At 39.7% G+C, this 24,173-nt stretch overlaps 1 protein-coding gene across 8 annotated transcripts; it reads left to right on the forward strand.

The window, feature by feature from the left end:
* The first annotated feature begins 19 nt into the window (after nucleotides 1-19).
* On the forward strand, nucleotides 20-24,173 carry ZNF510 (zinc finger protein 510). 8 transcript variants are annotated; one of them, XM_015436641.4, is made up of 6 exons: nucleotides 20-84; nucleotides 1,877-2,122; nucleotides 3,284-3,342; nucleotides 15,262-15,388; nucleotides 15,682-15,777; nucleotides 18,329-24,173. In XM_015436641.4, the coding sequence occupies exons 2-6, from the start codon at nucleotides 2,053-2,055 to the stop codon at nucleotides 19,933-19,935; spliced, it is 1,959 nt and encodes a 652-aa protein (XP_015292127.3). In that variant the 5' UTR covers nucleotides 20-84; nucleotides 1,877-2,052; the 3' UTR covers nucleotides 19,936-24,173. The 8 variants fall into 8 exon arrangements, with proteins under 8 accessions (XP_015292127.3, XP_045228836.2, XP_015292130.3 ...); XM_045372901.3 differs by having other exon boundaries at nucleotides 18,332-24,173; XM_015436644.4 differs by having other exon boundaries at nucleotides 1,877-2,119.

Consider the following 24,173-nt stretch of genomic DNA (forward strand, 5'->3'; position numbering starts at 1 on the left):
CGTTTTCGTCTGCGCCTGTGCAGTCGCCTCACTTTCCGGTTTCCACCTCTCCTTGTTTGCGGGTGCGGAGGGTTCGCAACTCAGGTGAGAGCGCCGGCCCCCCGCACGGATTGCGGACCTGCAGGCAGGGATGGGCTAGTGTCCAGGGGGCGGGAACGCGATGTCCGGGAACTCCCCAAAAGCTGGCCCTCCGCTCCCTGTGCCCGGGGCGGCCCGGGACCCCAGCCTGAGAAGGGCCGGTGGGGGAGGGCTCCGGGGACTTTAGGTGGGGCTGGGTCCTTGTTGGATGATGCTCGGTGCGGGCCGAGGTGTGGGTGCCAGAATGCAGCCAGGCTTCGGAAAACGAGGCGCTGGCTGCAGGAGGAAAATGGATTTATTGTATTGACCCTGAACCTGCCACAAAGCGCGTATGGTCCCTGGGTCTGCGGTGAGAGCCCGAGCCTAGGAGCTAGAAGGACCTGGTAAACTTTGGCTTTGTCACTGGAGCGTTTGAAAATGAGGATATTAGTAAAAACTGCTTTGTGTCGTTCAGAGATAAGCCATCAGCCGTAAAGCATTTAGCTCAGCGCTAGTTACTAAGCAGCATGTAAATGTTGATTCCCGTTATATTTGGAAGACACTTCGTTCTTTTCATGTAGTGTTTCATTTAATTCTCACAACCACACTATTTATATCATTAAAAATGAAGGAGGGGTGAAATGGCAGAGCCAGGCTCACAAAGGATGAGGGAACTAGGATGTCAACACATATACACTTTACTCCCCGAATCAGGCTGTTTGTAGTGACCCACCTACCTAACCCAGCATTGCAGCCTTCACAGCATTAGGTGAGTGACTTGTCCCCAAAACCCCAGGACAATGATTGTGAGGTCAGCGTGGACAGAATCCTACTATGTGGCAAGTGTATTATTATGGGGTTTCTGGGATGTCTCCAGAGCCTCTGGGTTAGACTGAGGCTTCTGCCACCTCCTGTGCGGTCCCTGCTGTGTCTGTCTTTGGAAGTCAGTCTGATATTCTAGGGCAGTGAAGATGAGTCACATGTGTCATTTTAAATGCTAAATTAGTAGCTACATGAAAATCTAAAACATGAAATTAATTTTAAGAACCTACTGTGGTTTTCTCAATGTATCCAAAATGTTATTTGGACATGTGGCCCTAGCCACATTTCAAGTGCTCAGTAGTTGATGTGATTGGAGGCTGTAGTCATGGATAGCAGGGTTCTAATGAATGCCAAGAGAATCCGGTTTAAGGCCTTATAGGTCAGTTATTCACCAAGAGGATTTTGCTCCCCAGGGAACTTTGGAAATGTCAGGAGACTTTTTGGCGGGGGATAGCGGGGGACTGAGTTTCGCTCTCTGGCCCAGGCTGCAGTGCAGTGGTGTGATCTCAGCTCACAGCAACCTCCACCTCCCGGGTTCAAGTGATTCTCCTGCCCCAGCCTCCCAGCTTGTAATCTCAGCTGGAATTACAAGCATGCACCACCATGCCCAGCTAATTTTTTTGTATTTTTAGTAGAGGTGGGGTTTCACCATGTTGGCCAGGCTTGTCTTGAACTCCTGAACCCAGGTGAACCACCCGCCTTGGCCTCCCATAGTGCTGGGATTACAGGCGTGAGCCACCACGCCCAGCCTGGAGACATTTTTGATTGTCACAACAGGGAGAGGGGGTGTCCTAATGTCCAGTGCATGTTTAGAAATGCTCCTAAACATCCTAAAATGCACAGGACCGCTCCTTATGTCAGAGAATTATCCAGCCCAAAATGTAAGTTGTGCTGAGGTGAAGAACACTGCTTTCCATGAAAGTTTCAACTAAAATGAATTCGTTACCCAGGCCTCAGCCCCAGCTTCTCTGGAACAAAGCAGTTCTTTATGTTGCAGGAAGGAGGGAGCCCCAGGAACAGGAGTCCCACCAAAGAACTGCCCTTTGACAGAACAGAGACCTCATCACAAGGGCTTCCGAACAGATGCAGAAGAACCGAGAGAGGAGCAGGTCTTGATTTGCCCAACCGGCAGCAGTTCTTTATCCCCTTGCCCAGAAAGCTCCAGACTTGGTGATGTCGCCACATCCAGAAGCCATCACAGATTGCGTGACACTGGATACTGTGGGCCAACTTGCAGAAGGTGGTAAGCTGGGGTTGGGAGGGATGGGTGACTGTCAGACTGCACAGGAAAAGCCACATTATTGGAGGGCTTTTCTCCATGGTCTGCAAGGAAGGCATAACCAGCCAGGGCTGAGGAAATTCTGTCTCTAATCCTCCTCCTACAGCCCCCATTTTCTTCATTCTAGCCTCACTCTTTCCAGATTCTGAGTCAGTTTCACACAACATCTATCACATGTAGCATCTAGAGATTTTCTAAGGTTGCCTGTATCCTGAACCTGTAGAATCACAAAAATGATAATACAGGAAAGGATTTCTATTTCTGACTCTTTTAAAACCTTAAGAAGTGTTGAACCTGGGATGAACAGTTTGTCCATGGTCACTCAGGACAGAGCTTGGAGCAAAGCACAGTGCTGTTTGCTCTGTCACAGGTGAGTCACCAGAAGTGTCTTATCGAAAGTCTTTTTGAGAAACTATAAGTTAGAACAGAAAGATTTTAAAATAGTCTGTCTTTCAGCATCTCCTTTTTTTCAGTTTTGTGTTTTCTATTGGTGTAAATAATATTAACAGAATATTAATGTTAATTCTGTTTTAGTTTTTTGTCAAAGAAGACATACGTTTTAAATAAATCAATAGGAAAATAATCTACAATCACCTGATGAAAAACAGCAAGGGGCCAGGCGTGGTGGCTCACCCCTGCAATCCCAGCATTTTGGGAGGCCAAGGTGGGCAGGCTGCTTTAGGTCAGGAGTTCGAGACCAGCCTAAGCTACATGGCAAAACCCCGTCTCTACAAAAAATACAAAAATTAGCCAGGCGTATTGGTGGGTGCCTTTGGTCCCAGCCACTCAGGAGGCTGAGATGGGAGAATCGCGTGAACCCGGGTGGCAGAAGTTGCAGTGAGCTGAGATCACACCACTGCACTCCAGCCTGGGCAACAGAGCCAGATCCTGTCTCAAAAAAAAAAAAGAAAAAAAAAGAAAAATCAGCAAGGGTTCATCCACATGATCATATTAAAGATGCACATATTCAGGAGGTGCTTTCTCTGTAGTGCTTCCTGTCCCTTCTCAAGGGTCAAAGGAACATGTTTTGTAGAGAGGTCTTTTTCCCCACCTCGTGTGATGACATTGGTAGGCAGGTAAGATAGAGGCTGCCCAGATATCTCATGACTCCTTCCTCACCCCCAGGTTATCCTTTACGGTTCTCCACACTCTTTCAGGAGCAGCAGAAAATGAACATATCTCAGGTGAGTTATTTGCTAACACCTTTTTCATCATGGAATTCATAGATGTTTAAGGGTCCACATATTAATACGGAAATGTAGAAATGGATCAAAATCATTCCAGGAATGTATAGAAAAGCAGGGCAGTAGCACAGCAGAATTGGCATGTGGAAAGATGCAGGTCTCCTGATGTTACAGATTTTCCAAAATGGAACTGCAGTTTTCATTCTTTCTGATAGCCATGGCAGAGAGTCAGACAGACAATATTTGTTTACAGATTTGCATTGATGAGAAGCTTAAACCAGGCTGATTCCTCATGGAATCTAAAGTTATCAAAGTCAGGAAAAATGTCTTTGTTGGTCTTCACGTAAGTGTCAGTGCAAATCTTTCTAATAACAGCCTTGAAATAAATGCAGTATATTGCTTCTGCTTTTCCCTCGGTGGAAGTAGAGGGCTTAGTGCCAAACTCGGGCTTTTATTAATACAGTTTTTCAGTTTTTTTATTAATACAGTTTTTCAGGTAACAGAAACAGAGGTTCAGGTAGACAGATTGTCAAAGAAAGGACAGATTGATGGTGTAGGCTCTGTTGATCAGAGGTGGAGAGTTTAAAAGGATTTTTGTCCTGAACAATGGGTAAGGTTTTCATTGTTGCAGTACAGGAGATTACTGCATTTTGAGAGTGGGCTAAACAAGGCATGCAAGGTCCAGTAATAATTTTTGCCCATTGCAATTTGGACTTCCTCTTAGGGAATAATAAGAGAGGGGAGGGAGATAAAGGTTAGAGCCAGACTAGGGGTATTAGTTTGCTAGGGCTGCCATAATAAAGAATCACAGACTAGGTAGATTAAACAGCAATTTATTTTGCCACCATTCTGGAGGCCAGAAGTCTGAGATCAAGATGTCAACAGGGGCTGGGGGCAGTGGCTCACGCCTGTAATCCCAGCACTTTGGGAGGCCAAGGCGAGCAGATCACTTGAAGTCAGGAGTTCAAGACCAGCCTGGCCAACATGGTGAAACCCTGTCTCTACTAAAAATATAAAAGTTAGCTGGGTGTAGTGGCAGGCGCCTGTAATCCCAGCTACTCGGGAGGCTGAGGCGGGAGAATTGCTTGAACCTGGGAGGCGGAGGTTGCAGTGAGCTGAGATCATGCTACTATACTCCAGCCTGGGTGACAAAGCGAGACTCCGTCTCAAAAAAGGAAAAAAAGATGTCAACAGGTTTGGTTCCTTCTGAGAGCTGTGAGGGAAGGACCTTGTTCCATGGCTTAGATGTCTGTCCTCACGTCATCTTTCTCTGTATGAATCTATGTCCAAATTTCCTTTTCCTGTAAGGAATTGAGAAATTGTTCAAACATAGAAAGATACAAAGAAATAATATAATTAATATGTTCCCACCTTCCCAAATTACCAACTATATATATTGTGTTAATTTTTTCTTTCTCTTTTATATACTTTTTTCCTTTTAAAAACTTAGTTCTTTAACTGAGATGCAGTTTTTTGTTTTGTTTTGTTTTATTTTTTTTTTTTGAGACGGAGTCTCGCTCTGTCACCCAGGCTGGAGTGCAGTGGCCGGATCTCAGCTCACTGCAAGCTCCGCCTCCCGGGTTTACGCCATTCTCCTGCCTTAGCCTCCCGAGTAGCTGGGACTACAGGCGCCGCCACCTCGCCCGGCTAAGTTTTTGTATTTTTAGTAGAGACGGGGTTTCACTGTGTTAGCCAGGATGGTCTCGATCTCCTGACCTCGTGATCCGCCCGTCTCGGCCTCCCAAAGTGCTGGGATTACAGGCTTGAGCCACCGCGCCCGGCCCTGAGATGCAGTTTTAACACCAGTAAAGTGTACTCTGAAGTGTATAACTGGATGAATTTTTACATATGTAAATTCATGTAAGTTAATACCCAGATTAAGATAACACCACTGCTCCCCTCTACAGGGCAGCCACTATTCGGACCTTGTATGTTAGGGAAAAAAGATAAATTCGTTTTTGAATATCGTACCAATAGAATCATACAAAATGTATTCTTTTACAGTTTTCAAGGGAATGTTTTGCTCCGTATCTTAATATTTGCCTTTTATTACTGGGCTGTATTTCATTGTATGAATAGACCATAATTTATTTCCTCATTCTGCTCTTAGTCCAATTTTTCGTTTGTTTTTCCTGTTTAAGGCTATCAGGAATAAGGCTGCTGTGAATATTCTTTTGTGTCTTTTGGTATGTCCTCATTGCTTTTGGGATATACCTAGAAATGGAATTGCTGGTTCATAAATAAACATATGTTCAGCTTTAATACATACTGCAAGTAGCTTGCCTAAGTGGTTGAATCACTTTGCATTCTCACTAGCATTCTGGCTGTACCAGATTCTGAGCAACACTTGTTACTATCAATCTTTTTGTTTTTAGCCATTTTGGTGGCTGTATAGTGTAGTATCTCATCAAAATTTATAATTTGCTTTTCTATGGCAAATACTAATGTTGGGCACCATTGTTTGTGTTTTGACCATTTAGACATCCTTTCCTTTTATGTAATGTGTAAAGTACCTATTCAACTCTGTTTTAATTGGGTTATTTGCTTTTTTTTAAGTAGGAATTATTTCAATATTTTCAGTAAATGTTTTTTTGCTATGTGTGCATTACTGATGTTCTTGGATTCTGTGACGTCCCTATTCATTTTTTAAATAATATCTTTGACAACAAAGTTTTTACGTTTAATAAAGGTCAGAATTGTCTTTTCTTTAATGGCATTTCCTTGTGTATCATATTTGAAAGTTCTTTCCCTACTCTAAGATCATACAGATATTCTCCTATATTGTTACTACATATTTGTTTATTTTAGCTTGATCCACATAGAGTTAGCTTTTGTGTTTGGTGTAACGTGAGTGTCAAGGTTCATATTTCCGTATGGACATCCAGTTGCTCTAGCACCATTTGTTAGAAAGACCATCCTCTGTCAACTGAATTGCAGCTGTGTCTTTTGTCAGTCAAGTGACTTGTATGCGGGTCTGATGTAGACTGTGTATTTTCTTCCTTTGGTCCAATTATGTTATCTTTTTGCTGGTACTTCACTGTCATAATTACTGTTGCTTTATAGTAAGTCACGTATTTTAGTTAATTTATTTACTGTTTTAGGCCCTTTTCATGTTCATGGAAGTTCTATCAGTTTTCACAGAAAATCCTGATGGAAAGTTTTTCAGAGTAGAGGTGAAGTCTTTCACATCTTTTATTAGATTTATTCCTAGGTATTTGATCTATTTTGATAATAGCACAAATGATACTGCATTTTAAATGTCATTTTCCAGTTTATTGTTGGTTTATTAAAATATGATGGATTTTTTAGTATTGATCTTATACCTAGGCATTTTATAAAATTCACTCATTCTAATAGCTTATCTGTGGATTCTTTTGCATTTTAAATATGCAAAATTTTTTTTGCAAAAAAGACAATTTTACTTCTTCCTTTACAGTTTTTATATCTTTAATTTCTTTTTAGCCTTACTGCTAGGACTTCCAGTAAAATGTATAGTACAAATGGTGATAATAGAAATCCTTGTCTTATACCTCACCTGAGGGGTACTCAGTATTTCACCCTTGAGTCTTAATTTAACTACATGTTTTTTGTATATGTCCTTAATTAAAATAAGGAAGTTCCCTCTCTATTTTCAGTTTCCTGAGGTTTTTTTTTTTTAATCATGCATGAGTATTTTGTCAGATGGCTGTTCTTGCATCTAGTGAGATAATCATATAATTTTATTCCTTTAGTCTGTTAAAGAGGTGAATTATATTGATAGATTTATCAATGTTTAACCAACCTTGCATTCCTGGGATAATTCCCACATGTGCTATCACTTTAATTTATTTCTGGATTCAATTTGTTAATATTTCAATTAATATTTTTGTGTCTACATTCTTTTTTTTTTTTTTTTTTTTTTTTGAGACGGAGTCTCGCTCTGTCGCCCAGGCTGGAGTGCAGTGGCCGGATCTCAGCTCACTACAAGCGCCGCCTCCTGGGTTCATGCCATTCTCGTGCCTCAGCCTCCCGAGTAGCTGGGACTACAGGCGCCCGCCACCTCACCCGGCTAGTTTTTTTGTATTTTTTAGTAGAGACGGGGTTTCACCGTGTTAGCCAGGATGGTCTTGATCTCCTGACCTCGTGATCCGCCCGTCTCGGCCTCCCAAAGTGCTGGGATTACAGGCTTGAGCCACCGCGCCCGGCTGTGTCTACATTAATGGAAAGATACTGGCTTGCAGTTTTTCTGTCATACAATGTCAGGTTTTGGCGTCAACATTATATTCTCAAAAAATGAGTTCGGAAACAGTTACTCATTTTCTGTTCTCTGAACAAGTTTAAGATTGCTGTTATTTCATCCTTAAATGTTTGGAAAAATATACCTGTGAGGTAGTCTAGCCTTTGAGTTTTTCTTGTGCCTAGTTTTTGCTCATGAACTCAGTTTCTTTAATAGGATATAGAAAATCCAAATCATCCTACTTATTCTAGTGTCCTTTATTTTTAACAGCTTTATGGAGATACAATTCACATACCATATAATTTACACTTTTAAAGTGTACAGTTTTGTGGTTTTTAGTATATTTGTAGAGTTGTGCAGTCATTGCCACAATTGTAGAATGTTTTCATCACTTCAAAAAGAAATTTCTTATCATTTAGCTATCATCCCCCATCCTGACATACACAATCTCAGCCCTAAACAACAACTTATCTATGTTCTATATTCTATATGTTTGGCTGTTCTGGACATTTCTAATAAGCGAAGTCACATAATATGTGATCTTTGTGGCTATTTCTATTTTTCTTTTTTTTTTTTTTGAAACTGAGTTTTCCTCTTGTCACCCAGCCTAGAGTGCAATGGCACAATCTCGGCTCACTTCAACATCCGCCACCCAGGTTCAAGCAGTTCTGCCTCAGCCTCCCAAGTAGCTGGGATTACAGGCACCCACCGTCATGCCTGGCTAATTTTTCTTTTTTTTTTTTTTTTTTTTTTTAGTAGAGATGGGGTATCACCATGTTGGCCAGGCTGGTCTGGAGCTCCTGACCTCAGGTGATCCGCCCACCTCAGCCTCCCAAAGTGCTGGGATTACAGGTGTCAGCCACCACACCTGGCCCTTTATGACTATCCCTTTTACTTGGTATACCGTTTTCAAGGTTCATCCATGTCGTACATATCAGTACATCATTCCTTTTTATGACTGAATAATATTCTATTGTGTGGATATACCATGTTGTTTATTCATTCAACTGATGAGCATTTGGATTGTTTCTCCCTTTTGACTGTTAGGACTAGTGCTGCTATTAACATTCTTGCACAAGTTTTTGTTTGGACACCTGTTTTCTCTTGGGACTAAACCTTAGGAAAGGAACTTTTGACTCATATGGTAACTCTTGATTTATCATTTTTGGTAACTGCCAAACTGTTTTCCACAGTGGCTGCACCATTTTACATTCCCACCAGCAGTGTATTAGGGTTCCACTTTCTCCACTTAAATTATGGACATCCTAGTGGGTGTGAGGTGGTGTGTCATTTGACTGATTTGCATTTCCTTGATTAATGATATTCAACATCTTTTTCACGTGCTTATTGGCTATTTGTTTATCATCTTTGGAGAAATGTCTATTCAAATCCTTTGCCCATTTTGGATTATGTTTTTTGTTCAGTTATAAGAGTTCTTTATGTATTCTGGCTACTAGATATTAAATGTAGTATTTGTGAATATTTTCTCCTATTCTGTGGGTTCTTTTCACTATCTTGATGGTATCCTTTGCACAAAAGTTTAATTGTGATGAAGTCTAATTTTTATTCTTTGGTATCATATCCAGGAAGCCATTGCCAAATCCAAGGTCATAAAGGTTTACTCCTGATTTCATCTAAGAGTCACGCAGTTAAACTCCTATATGTAGGTCTTTGATCCCTTTTAAGGCCTTTTTTTTTTTTTTTTGAGACAGAGTCTTGGTCTGTTGCCCCGGCCGGAGTCCAGTGGCATGATCTTGGCTCACTGCAACGTCTGCCTCCCGGGTTCAAGTGATTCTCCCACCTCAGCCTCCCAAATAGCTGAAATTACAGGTGTGCACCACAACGCCTGGGTAATTTTTATATTTTTTTAGTAGAGACAGAGTTTCACCATGTTGACCAGGCTGGTCATGAACTCCTAATCTCAAGTGATCTGCCTGCCTCAGCCTCCCGAAGTGCTGGGATTACGGGTGTGAGGCACCACACCTGGCTATTTTGAGGCAATTTTAAATATACGGTATAAGGTAGGAGTCCAACTTCATTCTTTTGATGAGATTCAATTATCCCAGCATCATCTGTTGAAAACTATTTTTTTCCTAATAAATGATCAATGTATGGGTTTATTTCTGGGCTCTCAGTGCTATTCTGTGGATCTGTATATCTGTATTTATGCCAGTACCACACTCTCTTGATTACTGTTGCTTTATAATAAGTCTTTAAATCAGGAAATGTAATCCCTCCAATTTTTTTTTTTTCTAGATTGTTTTGACTATTCAGAGTCCCTTGCAATTTCATATAAATTGTAGGTTCAACATTTCTGCAGAAAGTTCATTAGGATTTTGATATAGATTTCACTGAATCTGTAGATCACTTTAGGGAGTATTGTCATCTTAACAGTATTACATTTTCCAATTCATGAACACAAGGTGTCTTGCCATTTATTTGGGTCTTCTGATTTCTTTTAGCAATATTTTCTAGTTGTTCACGTATAAGTCATGTACCTTCTTGGTTAAATTTATTCCTATTTTATTATTTTTTGTTCTGTTATAAATGGCATTATTTTCTTTTTTATTATTCATTGCTAGTATTTAGAGAGATAAATGATTCTTGTGTGTTCATCTTGTATCCTACAATTTTGCTGAATTCATTTATTGGTTTTAGTAGTTTTTTGTGGATTCCTTAGTCTTTTCCATATGTTAAATCTCATGGTCTATGAGAATAGAGATAGTTTTACTTTTTTTCTTTCAAATTTGGATGCAGTTTTTAAAATTTGTCTCGCCTATTTCCTCTAGCTAGAACTTCCAGTATAATAAATAGAAATGATGAAAGCTGGCATCCCTGTCTTATTCCTGATATTTGGAAGAAACCTTCCTGTTTTTTAGCCTAGTGTATTATGTTAGCTGTAGTTTTTCAGAAGTGCTTTCTATTGTGTAGCAGCAGTTCTATTCTAGTCCTACTATGTTAAATGTTTGTTTTTTAATCATGTTTTTGTCAAATGCTTTTTCTGCATCAGTTGAGATGATCATGTGATTTGTTTTCTTTATTATCGTGATATATTACACTGATTTATTTTCTTATGGTGAGCCACCTTGCATTCCTGGAAATAAATTGTACTTGGTCATGGTGTATAGTACTTTTTATTTGTTGCAAGATTTGGTTTGCTAGTATTTTGTTGAAAACTTCTGCACACATATTCAGAAGGAATATTGATCATAGTTTTTGGGTGATTTCTTTATCTGGCTTTGGTTCAAGGTAACTCATAGAATGAGGAAATGTTCACTCATCTTCTATTTTTGGAAGAATTAGAGAAGGATTGGTATTAGTTTTTCTTTAAATGTTTGGTAGACTTCAGCAAACATTTAAAGACTGACAGTTGGTCTTGAACCTTTCTTTGTTGGGAGGATTTGGATTACTGATTCAGCCTTATATCAGTCTGTTCAGATGTTCTGTTTCTTTTTTAGTTCATTGTGGTGGTTTGTGTGTTTCTAGGAATTTGTCCACTTCATCTAGGTTATGTAATTTGTTGCTGTACAGTTCACTGTATTCTTTTATTGTCTTTTTTATTTTTGTAAGGTTAGTAGTAAGGTCCCCACCTCATTTAGTTCCTTAAAGTGTACAATTAGCATATTGATTTGGGATCATTTTTAATATAGGTGTTACTGCTATAAATTTCACACTTAGCACTGCTTTAGCTGCAGCTCATGCATTTTGGTATTTTGTGTATTCATTGTGAGTAATCTCAATGTATTTTCTAGTTTCTGGGTTTTGGGTTTTTTGTTGTTTTGTTTTGTTTTGGTTTGGTTTTTTGAGACGGAGTCTCGCTCTGTCACCCAGGCTGAAGTGCAGTGGTGCCATCTCGGCTCACTGCAGCCTCCGCCTCCCGGGTTCAAGCAATTCTCCTGCCTCAGACACCCGAGTAGCTGGGCTTATGGGCATGCACCACCATACCTGGCTAATTTTTCTATTTTTAGTAGAGACACGGTTTCACCATGTTGGCTAGGCTGGTCTCAAACTCCTGACCTCAAGTGATCTGCCTGCCTCAGCCTCCCAAAGTGCTGGAATTATAGGCATGAGCCACTGTGCCTGGTCTAATTTCTCTTTTGATTTTTCCTTTCATCCTGTAACAAGGTGAAAATAACCCTATGTGTACGGCCCCCAGGGACTTCACACACTCAGACTAGTATACATTTACCTTTAGCAAATGAGCACATCCTGATTCTCCCTGCAGGTGCCTATCTGTCTCCTAATAGTTTGAAAAAAAAAGGTGATAATTTTCTGTTTGCCCAGGTATGTTCTTCTAAGGACGTTAGCGTTGCTTTTATCAGCTCTCTACATCTCGAAGCTAAGATCTAAAGCTACGCTGTATGATTGTAATTTTTTGTAATTTAGTGAGATAGACTTTTTTTTTTTTTTGATGTGCAAAGGACACCAGAGAATTATTTTATGCAGAGGTTATCCTGTATATGTCATTCACGTTGGTTAATTATGTCTTTTCAATCTTCTGTATCAGTGGTCAGAAAACTTTTTCTGTAAATGTCAGATAGTAGGCTTTGTGAGAGATACAGTCTCTGTTGCATCTGCCAGACTCTGCAGCTGTAGTGTTAAGCAGCCGTCAATAATGCATAAACAAATGAATGTGGCTGTGTTCCAAGAAAACTTTATTTACAAAAAAAAAAATTGGTAGTGGTGGTATTTTTCATTTACCAAAAAAAAAAAAAAACAGTAGTGGTGAGCTGAGCTGGATTTGACCTTTGTGCTGTAGTTCACTGACTTCTGTTCTATATCCCTGTTGGTTTTTCTTAATCTGCTTTTCTATAAGTTACTGGGAGAGTTACATTAAAATCACTAATTAAAATTGTAGATTGGTATCTCATTTCTGTCATCTTTTGTTTATATACGGTCAGTTCTCATTATTCTCAGTAGTAATGTTCCAAAAAGTCACTACAAACACTGAACTAATAAATACTGAACCATTGCTCAGAGGAGAAATACAGGGTTAAGCCTCTGGTCACATTTTTGTCAACCAGTCAGGACATAATCTTTTTGTGTGTCTTTCTGCATAAAGACACCTTATTTAATATTGTTGATTTATAAAGATCAAACTAATGGCCAACACCATACCTAATGCCTGAATGAATCGTATCTAACATAGATGTTTTCTCCATGAGACATATCACAGGCTTCTTGCACATAGGCACACTAGACAGCACGTAACTGCTATACATATGGGCCATTTAAAAAGTGAAATCATTGGCCGGGCGCGGTGGCTCACATCTGTAATCCCAGCACTTTGGGAGGCTGAGGCGGGCGGATCACAAGGTCAGGAGATCAAGACCATCCTGGCCAACATGGTGAAACCCCATCTCTACTAAAAATTTAAAAAATTACCTGGGCAGGGTGGCACGTGCCTGTAGTCCCAGCTACTCAGGAGGCTGAGGCAGGAGAATTTCTTGAACCTGGCAGGCGGAGGTTGCAGTGAGCCAAGATCGCATCACCACACTCCAGCCTGGGAACAGAGTGAGACTCATCTCAAAAAAAAAAAAAAAAAAAGTCGTCGTCAAGAAAAAGCACAAAAATGCAGTAAATATGGCACTAAATAGACTGAGAAATGGACACTTATTTACATTATCAGAGCTGAAACAAGAAAGCAGAAGATCACCTTGTTCAGCCTCATCTGGGAACATGTATGTCTTTTTACCTTCCTGTACATGTCCACAAATGACTGCAAAATAACTGCAAGCATTGATTTTGAGGTTGCAGATAATTTTAGTATGTGAATTTACAAATATGCGAATAATGAGAAATGCTATTTGGAAGCTATGTTTGCCAGGTGCATAGCAATTTCGATTTGTTGTATCTTCTATTGAAAGGACTGTTTTATCATTACAAATTGTTACTCAGTTTTGTTGTTGTTGTTGTTGTTGTTTTGAGACAAGAATCTCACTCTGTCACCCAGGCTAGAGTGCAGTGGAGCAATCTCAGCCCTCTGCAACCTCCACCTCCCAGGTCCAAACGATTCTCCTGCCTCAGCCTCCTGACTAGCTGGGATTACAGGCCCTCACCACCACGCCCGGCTAACTTTTGTATTTTTAATAGAGATAGGGTTTCACCATGTTGGTCAGGCTGGTCTCGAACTCCTGACCTCATGATCCACCTGCTTCGGCCTCCCAAAGTGCTAGGATTACAGGCATGAGTCACCACACCCGGCCCGTTACTCATTTTTTATACCTCTTTCTTACCTTAAAATCTGTGTATGATAATAATGCAGTCATGTCAACTATCCTTCGGTTTTGATTATATGGTATATCTTTTTCCATCCTTTTACTTCCAATTTACATAATTCCTATATATATAAAATATGTTTCCTTTGTTGTTGTATTATACTTTCTTTATCTTTCCTATAATACGATTATTTAGTCCAGAGGTTGGTAATTTTTTTTCTATAAAGGCAAGTAATAAATATTTTCAGTTTTGACAATCATAAGGTCTCTGATGGAATTTCTCAGTGCTATTTCAGCACAAAAACAGCCATAAACAATGCAACATGATTGGGTGTGCCTGTGTGCCAACTGACTTTAAAAAGTGGCAAGTGGCCAGGTACAGTGACTCACACTTATAATCCCAGAGCTTTTGGAGGCCAAGGTGGGAGGATCACTTGAGGCCAGGAGTTCAAGATTAGCCTAGGCAACATATCAAGACCCTGTCTCTACCACACATGCACAAAAAACTGGCAAGCCAGATTTGGCCCAAAGGCCATAATTTGCTGACTCCTGCCCTGATGTGTGCCCAGGGTAGTCTGTTGGGATGGAATAAAAATAGTAGGAAGTTTATTTATATTTTTTGGCTACAAAAATAAGAATTAAAACAAAAGCTTTACTAATGTATCTATTTATAGTGTATGTATATAACTCATAAATATATACAGATCATTTATAAACATTTTCTTTGAGACAAGGTCTTGCTCTGTCACCAAGGCTGGTATACAGTGGTGTGATCATGGCTCACTGCAGCCTCAGCCTCCTGGGTTCAAGCAATCCTCCTGCCTCAGCCTCCCAAGTAGCTGGGACTACAGGCACATACCACCATACCTGGCTAATTTTTTAAGTTTTTTGTAGAGACAGGGCCTTGTTGTGTTGCCCAGTCTGGTCTTGAACTCCTGGGCTCAAGCAGTCCTCCCACCTTGGCCTCCCAAAGTGCTGGGATTTCAGGCATGAGCCACTGCACCTCTCCTATAAAAACTTTTACCAGTGTAATACCTTCAAAGTATAAGATAAAATTAGATTCAAAATAGGCATCCTTTATATTCGTTCAAGCTTTTTAGAGTTAAACATGATAAGAATTGTTTTCTTTTTTTTTTTTTTTTTTTTTTTGAGACGGAGTCTTGCTCTGTCGCCCAAGCTGGAGTGCAGTGGCGCGATCCTGGCTCACTGCAAGCTCCGCCTCCTGGGTTCACGCCATTCTCCTGCCCCAGCCTCCCGAGTAGCTGGGACTACAGGCGCCCGGCTCATTTTTTTTGTATTTTTAGTAGAGACGGGGTTTCACCGTGGTCTCGATCTCCTGACCTTGTGATCCGCCCGCCTCGGCCTCCCAAAGTGCTGGGATTACAGGCGTGAGCTACCGCGCCCGGCCAAGAATTGTTTTCATGGGTATTTTCTACGTCATCTAATTCTGAACTCTTCAGATTGAATAGAAATGTACTGTTACAGGCGTCAGTGTCATTCAAGGACGTGACTATAGAATTCACCCAGGAGGAGTGGCAGCAAATGGCCCCTGTTCAGAAGAATCTGTACAGAGATGTGATGCTGGAGAACTACAGCAACCTTGTCTCAGTGGGTAAGCATGTAAACATAAGTTACCCTTGTAACTCCTTATAGAAGGTACTTCTTTTTTAAGTGCCAATACATGTGAACAATATACTTAGAGTTTAATGTTATTTAGGCTTTTCATTCAGGATTCCAAAGTAACTATGCCCTGTCGAGGACCAGAAAGAATATGTTGTCAACTCCCAGTGATAAATGCAAAGGAGCACTTTCAGGATACTGCTTCCAAAGCTGTATTTTCTTCCACTTTTGGAGACTAAAATCTCATATATCTGGTCTAAGTCCTCTGTTGTTCCTTATTTACAGGGTACTGCCATTTCAAACCAGAGGTGATCTTCAAGTTGGAGCAAGGAGAAGAGCCTTGGTTCTCAGAGGAGGAATTCTCAAACCAGAGTCACCCAAGTGAGTTACTGAGCAGTAGTAGACATAATTCTGTAGGAGTGGTTAGACTCCAGGTCACTTTAGGGGTGAATACCTGAATATCACAAGACTTTTCTTAGAAAGTCTAAAGGCACAAAAAGCAGCAGTTAAAAGAAAATGATTAATAAAGTTGATTCTATTAAAAGTAAGAAATTTGTTGATAAAATATATTATTCAATGGTGAAAAGACAAGCCACCAACTACCATAATATGTATGTAGTGCAAATAACTTAGAAAGGATATGCTTCCTGAAAATGTAAAGAAATTCTGCAAGTCATTGTGGGAAAAGATGGGCAACCCAATTGAAAAATGGCCAAAAACATTGAACAAGAACTTTTAATATGGCCAGTAAATCTTAGAAAATGTGTTCAATCTCGTTAGTTTTCATGGAGCACAAAATAATATATGAAATGAGATATGAGGTGAAATAACAGATACAAAGCAAGTTTACACATGCGGCAATGCCAAGTCTTGGTGAGTATATAGAATGTTAGACACCCTCCACTGACTGAAAATATAAACTGGTAAAACCACTGTGATATCAGGAGGATGTTTTCTTCTTCTTTTTCTTTTTTTTTTTTTGTTGAGACGGAGTCTTGCTCTGTTGCCCAGGCTGGAGTGCGGTGGCACTATCTCAGCTCACTGCAAGCTCCACCACCCAGGTTTATGCCATTCTCCTGCCTCAGCCTCCCAAGTAGCTGGCACTATAAGCGCCTGCCACCATGCCCGGCTAATTTTTTGTATTTTTAATAGAGACGGGGTTTCACCGTGTTAGCCAGGATGGTCTTGATCTCCTGGCCTCGTGATCCGCCCGCGTCAGCCTCCCGGAGTGCTGGGAATACAGGCATGAGCCATCACGTCCAGCCTCTTTTTTAAAAATTTCCATAGGTGTTTGGGGAACAGGTGTTGGTTACATGAGTAAGTTCTTTAGTGGCGATTTGTGAGATTTTGATGCACCCATCACCCAAGCAGTATACACTGAACCCAATTTGTAGTCTTTTTTCCCTCTCCCCCTCCCCACCCTTCCCCCACCCCAAGTCTCCAGAGTCCATTGTATCATTCTTATGCCTTTGCATCCCACCAGGATGTTTTCTAATCAGGGTATACTTTTGCATGTTGTAGCCAAGTAATTCCTTTTCTAACCGTATGACCAACAAAAAGATACGATTATGTTCTCTGGAATACATAAAAGAATATTAATGGCAGTATTGTTTATGTTTGGCAAAAATTGTGCTCATCAACAGTAGAGTGGAGAAACAGTTGTATTCTTTAAGGAAAAATTATACAGCCACATAAAATCTTGTACACTGATTACAAACATGATATTAACCAAAAGAAAACAAAAAATATGCATATATAGTTATATTTATGTAAAGGTCAGAAGCAGGCAAAATTCAACTACATTTTTAGGAATTCATATATTGGTGATAAAACTGAAGAAAATCAAAGAAATGATTACATAAATATTAGGAGAGTGGTGAATTCTAAACATAGAGAAGTTATAACCAAGCAGAGGTACACAGGGATTTTTGCAGAGCCATTTGTGTTTCATAACATGGTTTCTGATTCCATGAGTGTTCACTTAATACTATTAAGTTGTACATGAAAGTTTTATGCAGATATATATTGTTTCATGCTTAATAAAATCTTAAGAGGTAAGCGAGAAGTGGCAGATGATATTTGCAATATGATCTGTCAAGGATAGGCCTTTAGAATGCATAAAAATCCAGACGTCTCTTAAATGTCATTTTCACAGTAAAACTTTCTATGATACCCTATTTAAAATTGTACCCCTCATGTCAGATTGAAATGTGAAAACTTAGGATGGGATGATCAGGTTCACTTAGCGCTTAGTTCTGATGGAATACATCAATGCTATGACAGCCAGAATGGAGTAGTGCATCTAAGTTAGTTGCAAGAATGCATTTTAATTTCAACAATTTTATACTTGCTATGAATCACAACCATAAGATGGGTTAGAGCTGTAAACTTTTTCATTTAATCATAAAGGAGTTGGTGCTGTTATAAATTTAATTTGATGTTGAATTGAGGGATATCAAATTGTAAGAATGTAGACAGTAGACTATTCTAACCATTATAATCTAGATAATGTCAAGACCTAGACTGTAACTTACTTTCAACTGTAATTTACTTTCAACTGTTTTCCTTGTTATACTACTTACATTTGGAGTTTTTGTTGTATTTATCCCATTCTCTGTTTTTCCTGCTCCCTAAAATAACTACCCCTATAAAAAGCTTAAGTTTTATTTTATTTTCTTTCCTCTCTCCACCCAGTTAGGAAAATCTTACTAATCACATGCAAAATATGTATTCATTACCAGTTTCCTCTCCCATTTGCACTATAGCAATATTTTTTAAAGGAGGGTGGTCTGAGATACATGTATTTACACACACATACATCTGAATTATTTAATCTTGATAAATCATTAAGTGCAACATAGGCTGCATGTTGATAAGCCCTACCCACAAAAGATGTAAGAGTCATAAGATGTTTTCAATATTTCTGTTTTAGAAGATTACAGAGGTGATGACCTGATCAAGCAGAACAAGAAAATCAAAGACAAACACTTGCAGCAAGCAATATGTATCAATAATAAAACATCGAGTACAGAGGAAGAGAAAGTTTTGGGGAAACCATTTACTCTGCATGTAGCTGCTGTTGCTCCAACAAAAATGTCCTGCAAATGTGACTCATGGGGTGTGAATTTGCAAAGTATTTCTGAATGTATCACTAATAATAGAAACTATTCAACAAAGAAAATAGGTTGCTGTAATGTATGTGTGAATTCACCTTTCAAAATTAACTTTGAGAAAACTCAGACTGGAGAGAAATTTTATGAACATAATAAAAACACGAAAGCTCTCAATTATAATGAAAATCTTCCCAAGCATGCAAAGTTTCACACTTTGGAGCAAGCTTTTGAATGTAATAAAATTGGAAAAGCCTTTAATGATAAGGCTAACTGTGTTAAACCTAAGAGTCCTCACACAGGAGAAACATCCTCTAAAGATGATGAATTTAGGAAAAATTGTGATAAGAAAACTCTCTTTGACCACAGGAAAACTGGCACAGGGAAGAAACACCCACATCTTCATCAGTGTGGGAAATCCTTTGAGAAGTCACCTGTGGATGAATATAATAAATTTAACATGGGTATAAAACATTATGAATTAAATTCAAGTGGAAATAATTTCAACAGAAAGGCACACCTCACTGATCCTCAAACAACTGTCACAGAAGAGAACCCATTGGTAAATAGTGACAGAACACAGACTTGGGTTAAATCCTCTGAATGTCATGAAAATAAGAAATCCTACCAGACATCGATTAACAGAGTTCGCCAGAGAAGTCACTCGAAGATAAAACCCTATAAATGTAATGAATGTGGGAAATCCTTCTGTCAGAAAGGACATCTCATTCAACATCAGAGAACTCACACAGGAGAGAAACCATTTGAATGTAGTGAATGTGGAAAAACTTTCTCCCAGAAGTCACACCTCAGTACTCATCAGAGAATTCACACAGCAGAAAAACCCTATAAATGTAATGAATGTGGAAAAACATTTGTCCAGAAGTCAACCCTCAGGGGACATCAAAGAATTCACACAGGAGAAAAACCCTATGAATGTAGTGAATGTGGGAAAACTTTTGTTCAGAAGTCCACCCTCAGAGATCATCACAGAATCCACACTGGGGAGAAATCCTTTCAATGCAATGAATGTGGAAAAACATTTGGCCAGAAGTCAAACCTCAGAATACATCAGAGAACTCACACTGGGGAGAAAACTTACCAGTGTAATGAATGTGAAAAATCCTTCTGGCGAAAAGATCATCTCATTCAACATCAGAAAACTCACACGGGAGAGAAACCATTCAAATGTAATGAATGTGGGAAAACTTTTGCCCGGACATCAACCCTCAGAGTGCATCAAAGAATTCACACTGGGGAGAAACCATTTAAATGTAATGAATGTGGGAAAAAATTTGTCCGGAAAGCAATCCTTAGTGATCATCAGAGAATTCACACAGGGGAGAAACCCTTTCAGTGTAATAAATGTGGGAAAACTTTTGGCCAGAAATCAAACCTCAGAATACATCAAAGGACTCACAGTGGGTAGAAATCTTATGAATGCAGTGAATATGGGAAATTCTATATATAAGAAGTCAACCCTAAGCATATACCAGAAAATTCAGGGAGAGGGGAATGCCTACTGATGTAATAACTAGAAAATCCTTTTGACAAAAAGAAGACCCCATTTGATATCAGAGATACACAAAAAACAATTGAGGGTAGTCAATATAAGAAGACAGTCCCAGAAGTAAACCCTCACAGTGAATCAGAATTCACATAGGAAAGAAACGAGATGAAGATGAATGCAGGAAGAATTGTGTCCAAAAGGCAACCTTCCGAGTATATCGAAGAATTCACACAGGCTTCTCTTCTCTTTTCAGAGTACTATGGATAGGCCTGAATGAAGTCATACCCTATTAGATAGCTCCCACACATCACACAGGCTGGTAATCTCTTCACCAGTACCAGTTTCATTTTATTCCAGGCACACAGTCCAAATTTCCCAATATCCTTTTCATCCACGTCGGTCTTTGTGACTGGCTACTAAGATGTGGATGTCCATCCCAGTCTGAAAAATAAGAGACTCCCCTAACAAATTACCAGGGCCCTGTCACAACAAAATGGATATCATTTCTAGGACAAACTTGGTGCCGTGCTTGAATGCAGCATGGTACGAGATAAGTCAGCATGCCTGAATGAATATATGCAGCAAAATTCTCTTCTGCATCTTTCCCAGTTGAACATGATGTGAGCAAAATTTAAGCTTATACAGTAGTCCCCCCTTATCTGCATTTCCACTTTACGCAATTTCCATTACCCATGGTCAACTGCACTTTAAAGTTATTAAATGGATCCAGAAATAAACAATTCCTACATTTTAAATTGCACCCAATTCTGAGTAGTGTCATGAAGTCTGATACCCTCCTGCTCTCTCTCCCATGTGGGTTATTGAATCATTCCTTAGTCTAGTGTACCCACACTATCTGCCAGTTAGTCACTTGGCATTTTAGTTATCACCTGTCAGGGTATGGCAGTGCTTGTATTCAAGTAACACTTACTTTACTATATAGTGGCCTCAAATTGCAAGAGCAGTTCTGGCATGTTGTTATAATTATTCCATTTTATTATTAGTTGCTAATCTCGCGCTATGCCTAATTTATAAATTTAACTGTCATAGGCATGTGTATGTATAGGAAAAAAATACAGTATATACAGGGTTCAGTATACCCGTGGTTTCAAACATCCACTTGGGATTCTTGGAGAGCATCCTTTGTGGATAAGTGGGGACTACTGTATTCTGTTGAGCGTTCACATGTTTGAGTCTATTTGTTTCTACACATAATTTAGTTATGTTCTGCTACGAAGGCAGAAAGCTGCTGTGTAAGCCAAGCTTAAGTCAACCAGAGGGCACAAACCTTATCAGGAGGTTATAAAGTCAAGGAGAACCTCAAATATGATCAGAGAATTGTGGAAAAGACATCCTTTCAATGTAATGAAATCGATAGTACCACCTGATACAGGGCTTTGCATGAACCTAAAAGTCTTTTGGCTGAATGGTGAGCAGCCACTGTGCAGTTCAACGTAATTGTGCCTTGCTTAATTGCACAAAGGTACTTCCTCCACACCTCCTGACACCTCCATATACCCCAGCTACATCTGCTTTAAGGAGGAGTTTTCCCTGGCTCCAAAGGCCATTGGCACCCAACCAAGTATTATGGGAAACCTCCAAGGAGGGGAGGGGTTCAAATTTATATGGCTTTATTGAATCCATGCCCAAGACAACATCTTACTAGTTCATGTGGGGATAAGGGACATCTAGATTTAGCTAATGGGGTTTGGGTAGGGAAGGCAAACAAATGTAATAACCTTATGGATGAGGTACTTTGGCCAAGTGGAGTGTACTACAGTTATGTTTACATCTGAAAGTATAGTGGGGATTAATTCCCATCAGTTATAGAGAGAATTCAAATTCCCTGTAATTCGCATAAGTCATAGAATTCTAATCAGGAAGAATTGTATGTAAAGATACGTCTGAGGTTCAACAGCTCTGATCATTTTGGGCTTTAGGTCTCTGTGACTGGTGATTTCGTGGGTTGAAACTTCTGGCAAAAGGGAGCAGCCCTTGGGAGCTGGGGGATGGGGTTGACTTCATTCCCTGACAAAGCTTCCAGGTCCATCCCTTCTGAAAAGCATCTGTTAGTTTACTCTTAGGCTCTTTTACACATTGGATATCTCTTCCCTGGGTAGAGGGCTCTGACCTAAAATTCCAGTTTGGGAGTGTGTCGTCTTGGACTCAACTAACAAAATGAAAAGGACCCAGCAAGCCTCACTTGTGGAGTGAAAATGGAGCATTCAGGAAGGCAGCTGTCCTGGCCCCACAGTATGTCAGCTGTATATGCAATATTAGTAGCTGTCTCTTAAAAGGGAAATAATGTATCCCCTCTTTCCTGAAGGAAGCAAAGTTGCTGGCTTACAAAGTCCTCAATTCATAGAGGTTACTGTAATTGGGCCTGGCTCACTGATGGTTTCACTAACTGAAACTACTAGGATCCTACTCAGTGCCGTTAAGAAACCCAGAGTGAAATGGTCACTCCTCTCAGTGGAAAGAACACAATGTTCTCAGCTCTGGCCAATACTCCATTTGATGAACCTTGTTACATTTTTGTTAAACCTTGGGCTCTGGATGTGGCCTAGCTATTTGATATTCTAGTTGGAAATTATATATTAAAAAGCACCCTTTCATCCTTTGTACATGGGGGGTAAAAGTCACAGCTGCTTAGTACAACCATCTGGGTTGCTCAAGTAGATGCCCATAATAGACTATTTTCTGATAAGACTGACTGGAATCAAGCTGCCGATTGAGCTTTCTCCATCCAGATTCTGACCATTGCTACTTGGATCCATCATTTTACTGGTACGGCAAAAAGTCACCCATTTCACACTGGGTATGAAGTAAAGGGCTCTTTATCTGATGCTTCCATTGATGTCATTGGATACAAGAATTTAAAAAAATTTTTTCCTTCTGGATAAATAGCAAGTACTTCATATGCCATTGATTAATTCAGCTTTTTCCCACTGATTTTAAATATCTTTATATACTAAATTGTCATTTGTAAATAGTGCATATGACTGATTAAATAACATTCTGATATTTTAGTAACATCCTTTTGTGAATAGGACTGGCATGTATAGGAGCCATAATACCCATCTTTCTGGCCTGCTATTGAATTTTTCACAGAAGGATAATTGAACCAAGTTTGGAAAAAGAATACACCTTAGGACTTAAGAAATAGAATATCATAGGCCAGTTACATTGTAACAGTAGAACTGCCAGCAGCCTTACCAAGAAAATGCATTGACAATAGGAGAACGTAAGGTTACCCCGGAGAGAAGCAGATATGACAGGAAGATTAATGGTATACAACCCAGTTAGTACCTGTTAGGACCAGTTAGTCCCTGAGAATCAAAACATCACTGTTTACTCTGTTTTTGTAATACTTCATAATATAAAGCAAATCTTTCTTTAAACTTTTTTTACTCAGACTCAGAAAGAAAATATTTAAAATTATCTCCCCGCCCCTTTTAAATAGGATATTTGAAGATTATGATTGGGTTTGATATTAAGGATCAGGAACCCTGTAGGGTTGAACTGATTCACTCGGGCGGCCTGAGTCACTGGGAGGCCAGGTGACAAAGCCCCATGACTGGGGACTCATGTGTTACCTGCTGTCCCTTCTCAGAGGTAGGCCCACGGGATACCGTTCCATACAGTACATCACCAGTTGGAGACCGTGGTCTGTGCTCTAGTCATGTATGCTCCCTCTCCCTGCCTGGTTGATCTCCTTAGCAACTCACGGTCTTTTGCTCTGGCAGATGGATGCCTCATCTAGAGACCCTGGAGGAGTTCATTTTCTGTGTGCCCACCCATTAAGGGCCTTCAAGCTAATAAAGATAGAAAACAAGGCAGGAATTTTTGTCTGTTTTATTCACAATGTATCTCAAACACATGAAACAGTCCCTCTTCGTATTAGGCACTAAGAAATACTTGCTGAAGGTACAGTTATCAAAGTGAAATCTGAACATTGTTCCTTTTGATGTTCCAAGTTATCTTTTGAGGTGATTAATTTATTATAAATAGGTAAAATATTGCTATAAGTTCTCCATTTACGGGTATTTTATAAATTTTTAAAACTTGTTCTTAATCTTCAGAAGTGTACAGAACTGTTCTTCAGATCTTTGTCAACCAAAACAGTATTTTCAATAAATTGAGTTTCCCAGTTCAAA

Source organism: Macaca fascicularis, chromosome 15 (genome assembly GCF_037993035.2).
Source record: "Macaca fascicularis isolate 582-1 chromosome 15, T2T-MFA8v1.1".
NCBI lineage: Eukaryota > Metazoa > Chordata > Mammalia > Primates > Cercopithecidae > Macaca > Macaca fascicularis.

Coding starts and splice junctions, on each gene's coding strand:
- ZNF510 (XM_015436641.4), top strand. CDS start 2,053: ATGTCGCCACATCCAGAAGCCATCACAGATTGCGTGACACTGGATACT. Junction 2,123..3,283: donor GGGCCAACTTGCAGAAGGTG/GTAAGCTGGGGT, acceptor CCTCACCCCCAG/GTTATCCTTTACGGTTCTCC. Junction 3,343..15,261: donor AGAAAATGAACATATCTCAG/GTGAGTTATTTG, acceptor GTACTGTTACAG/GCGTCAGTGTCATTCAAGGA.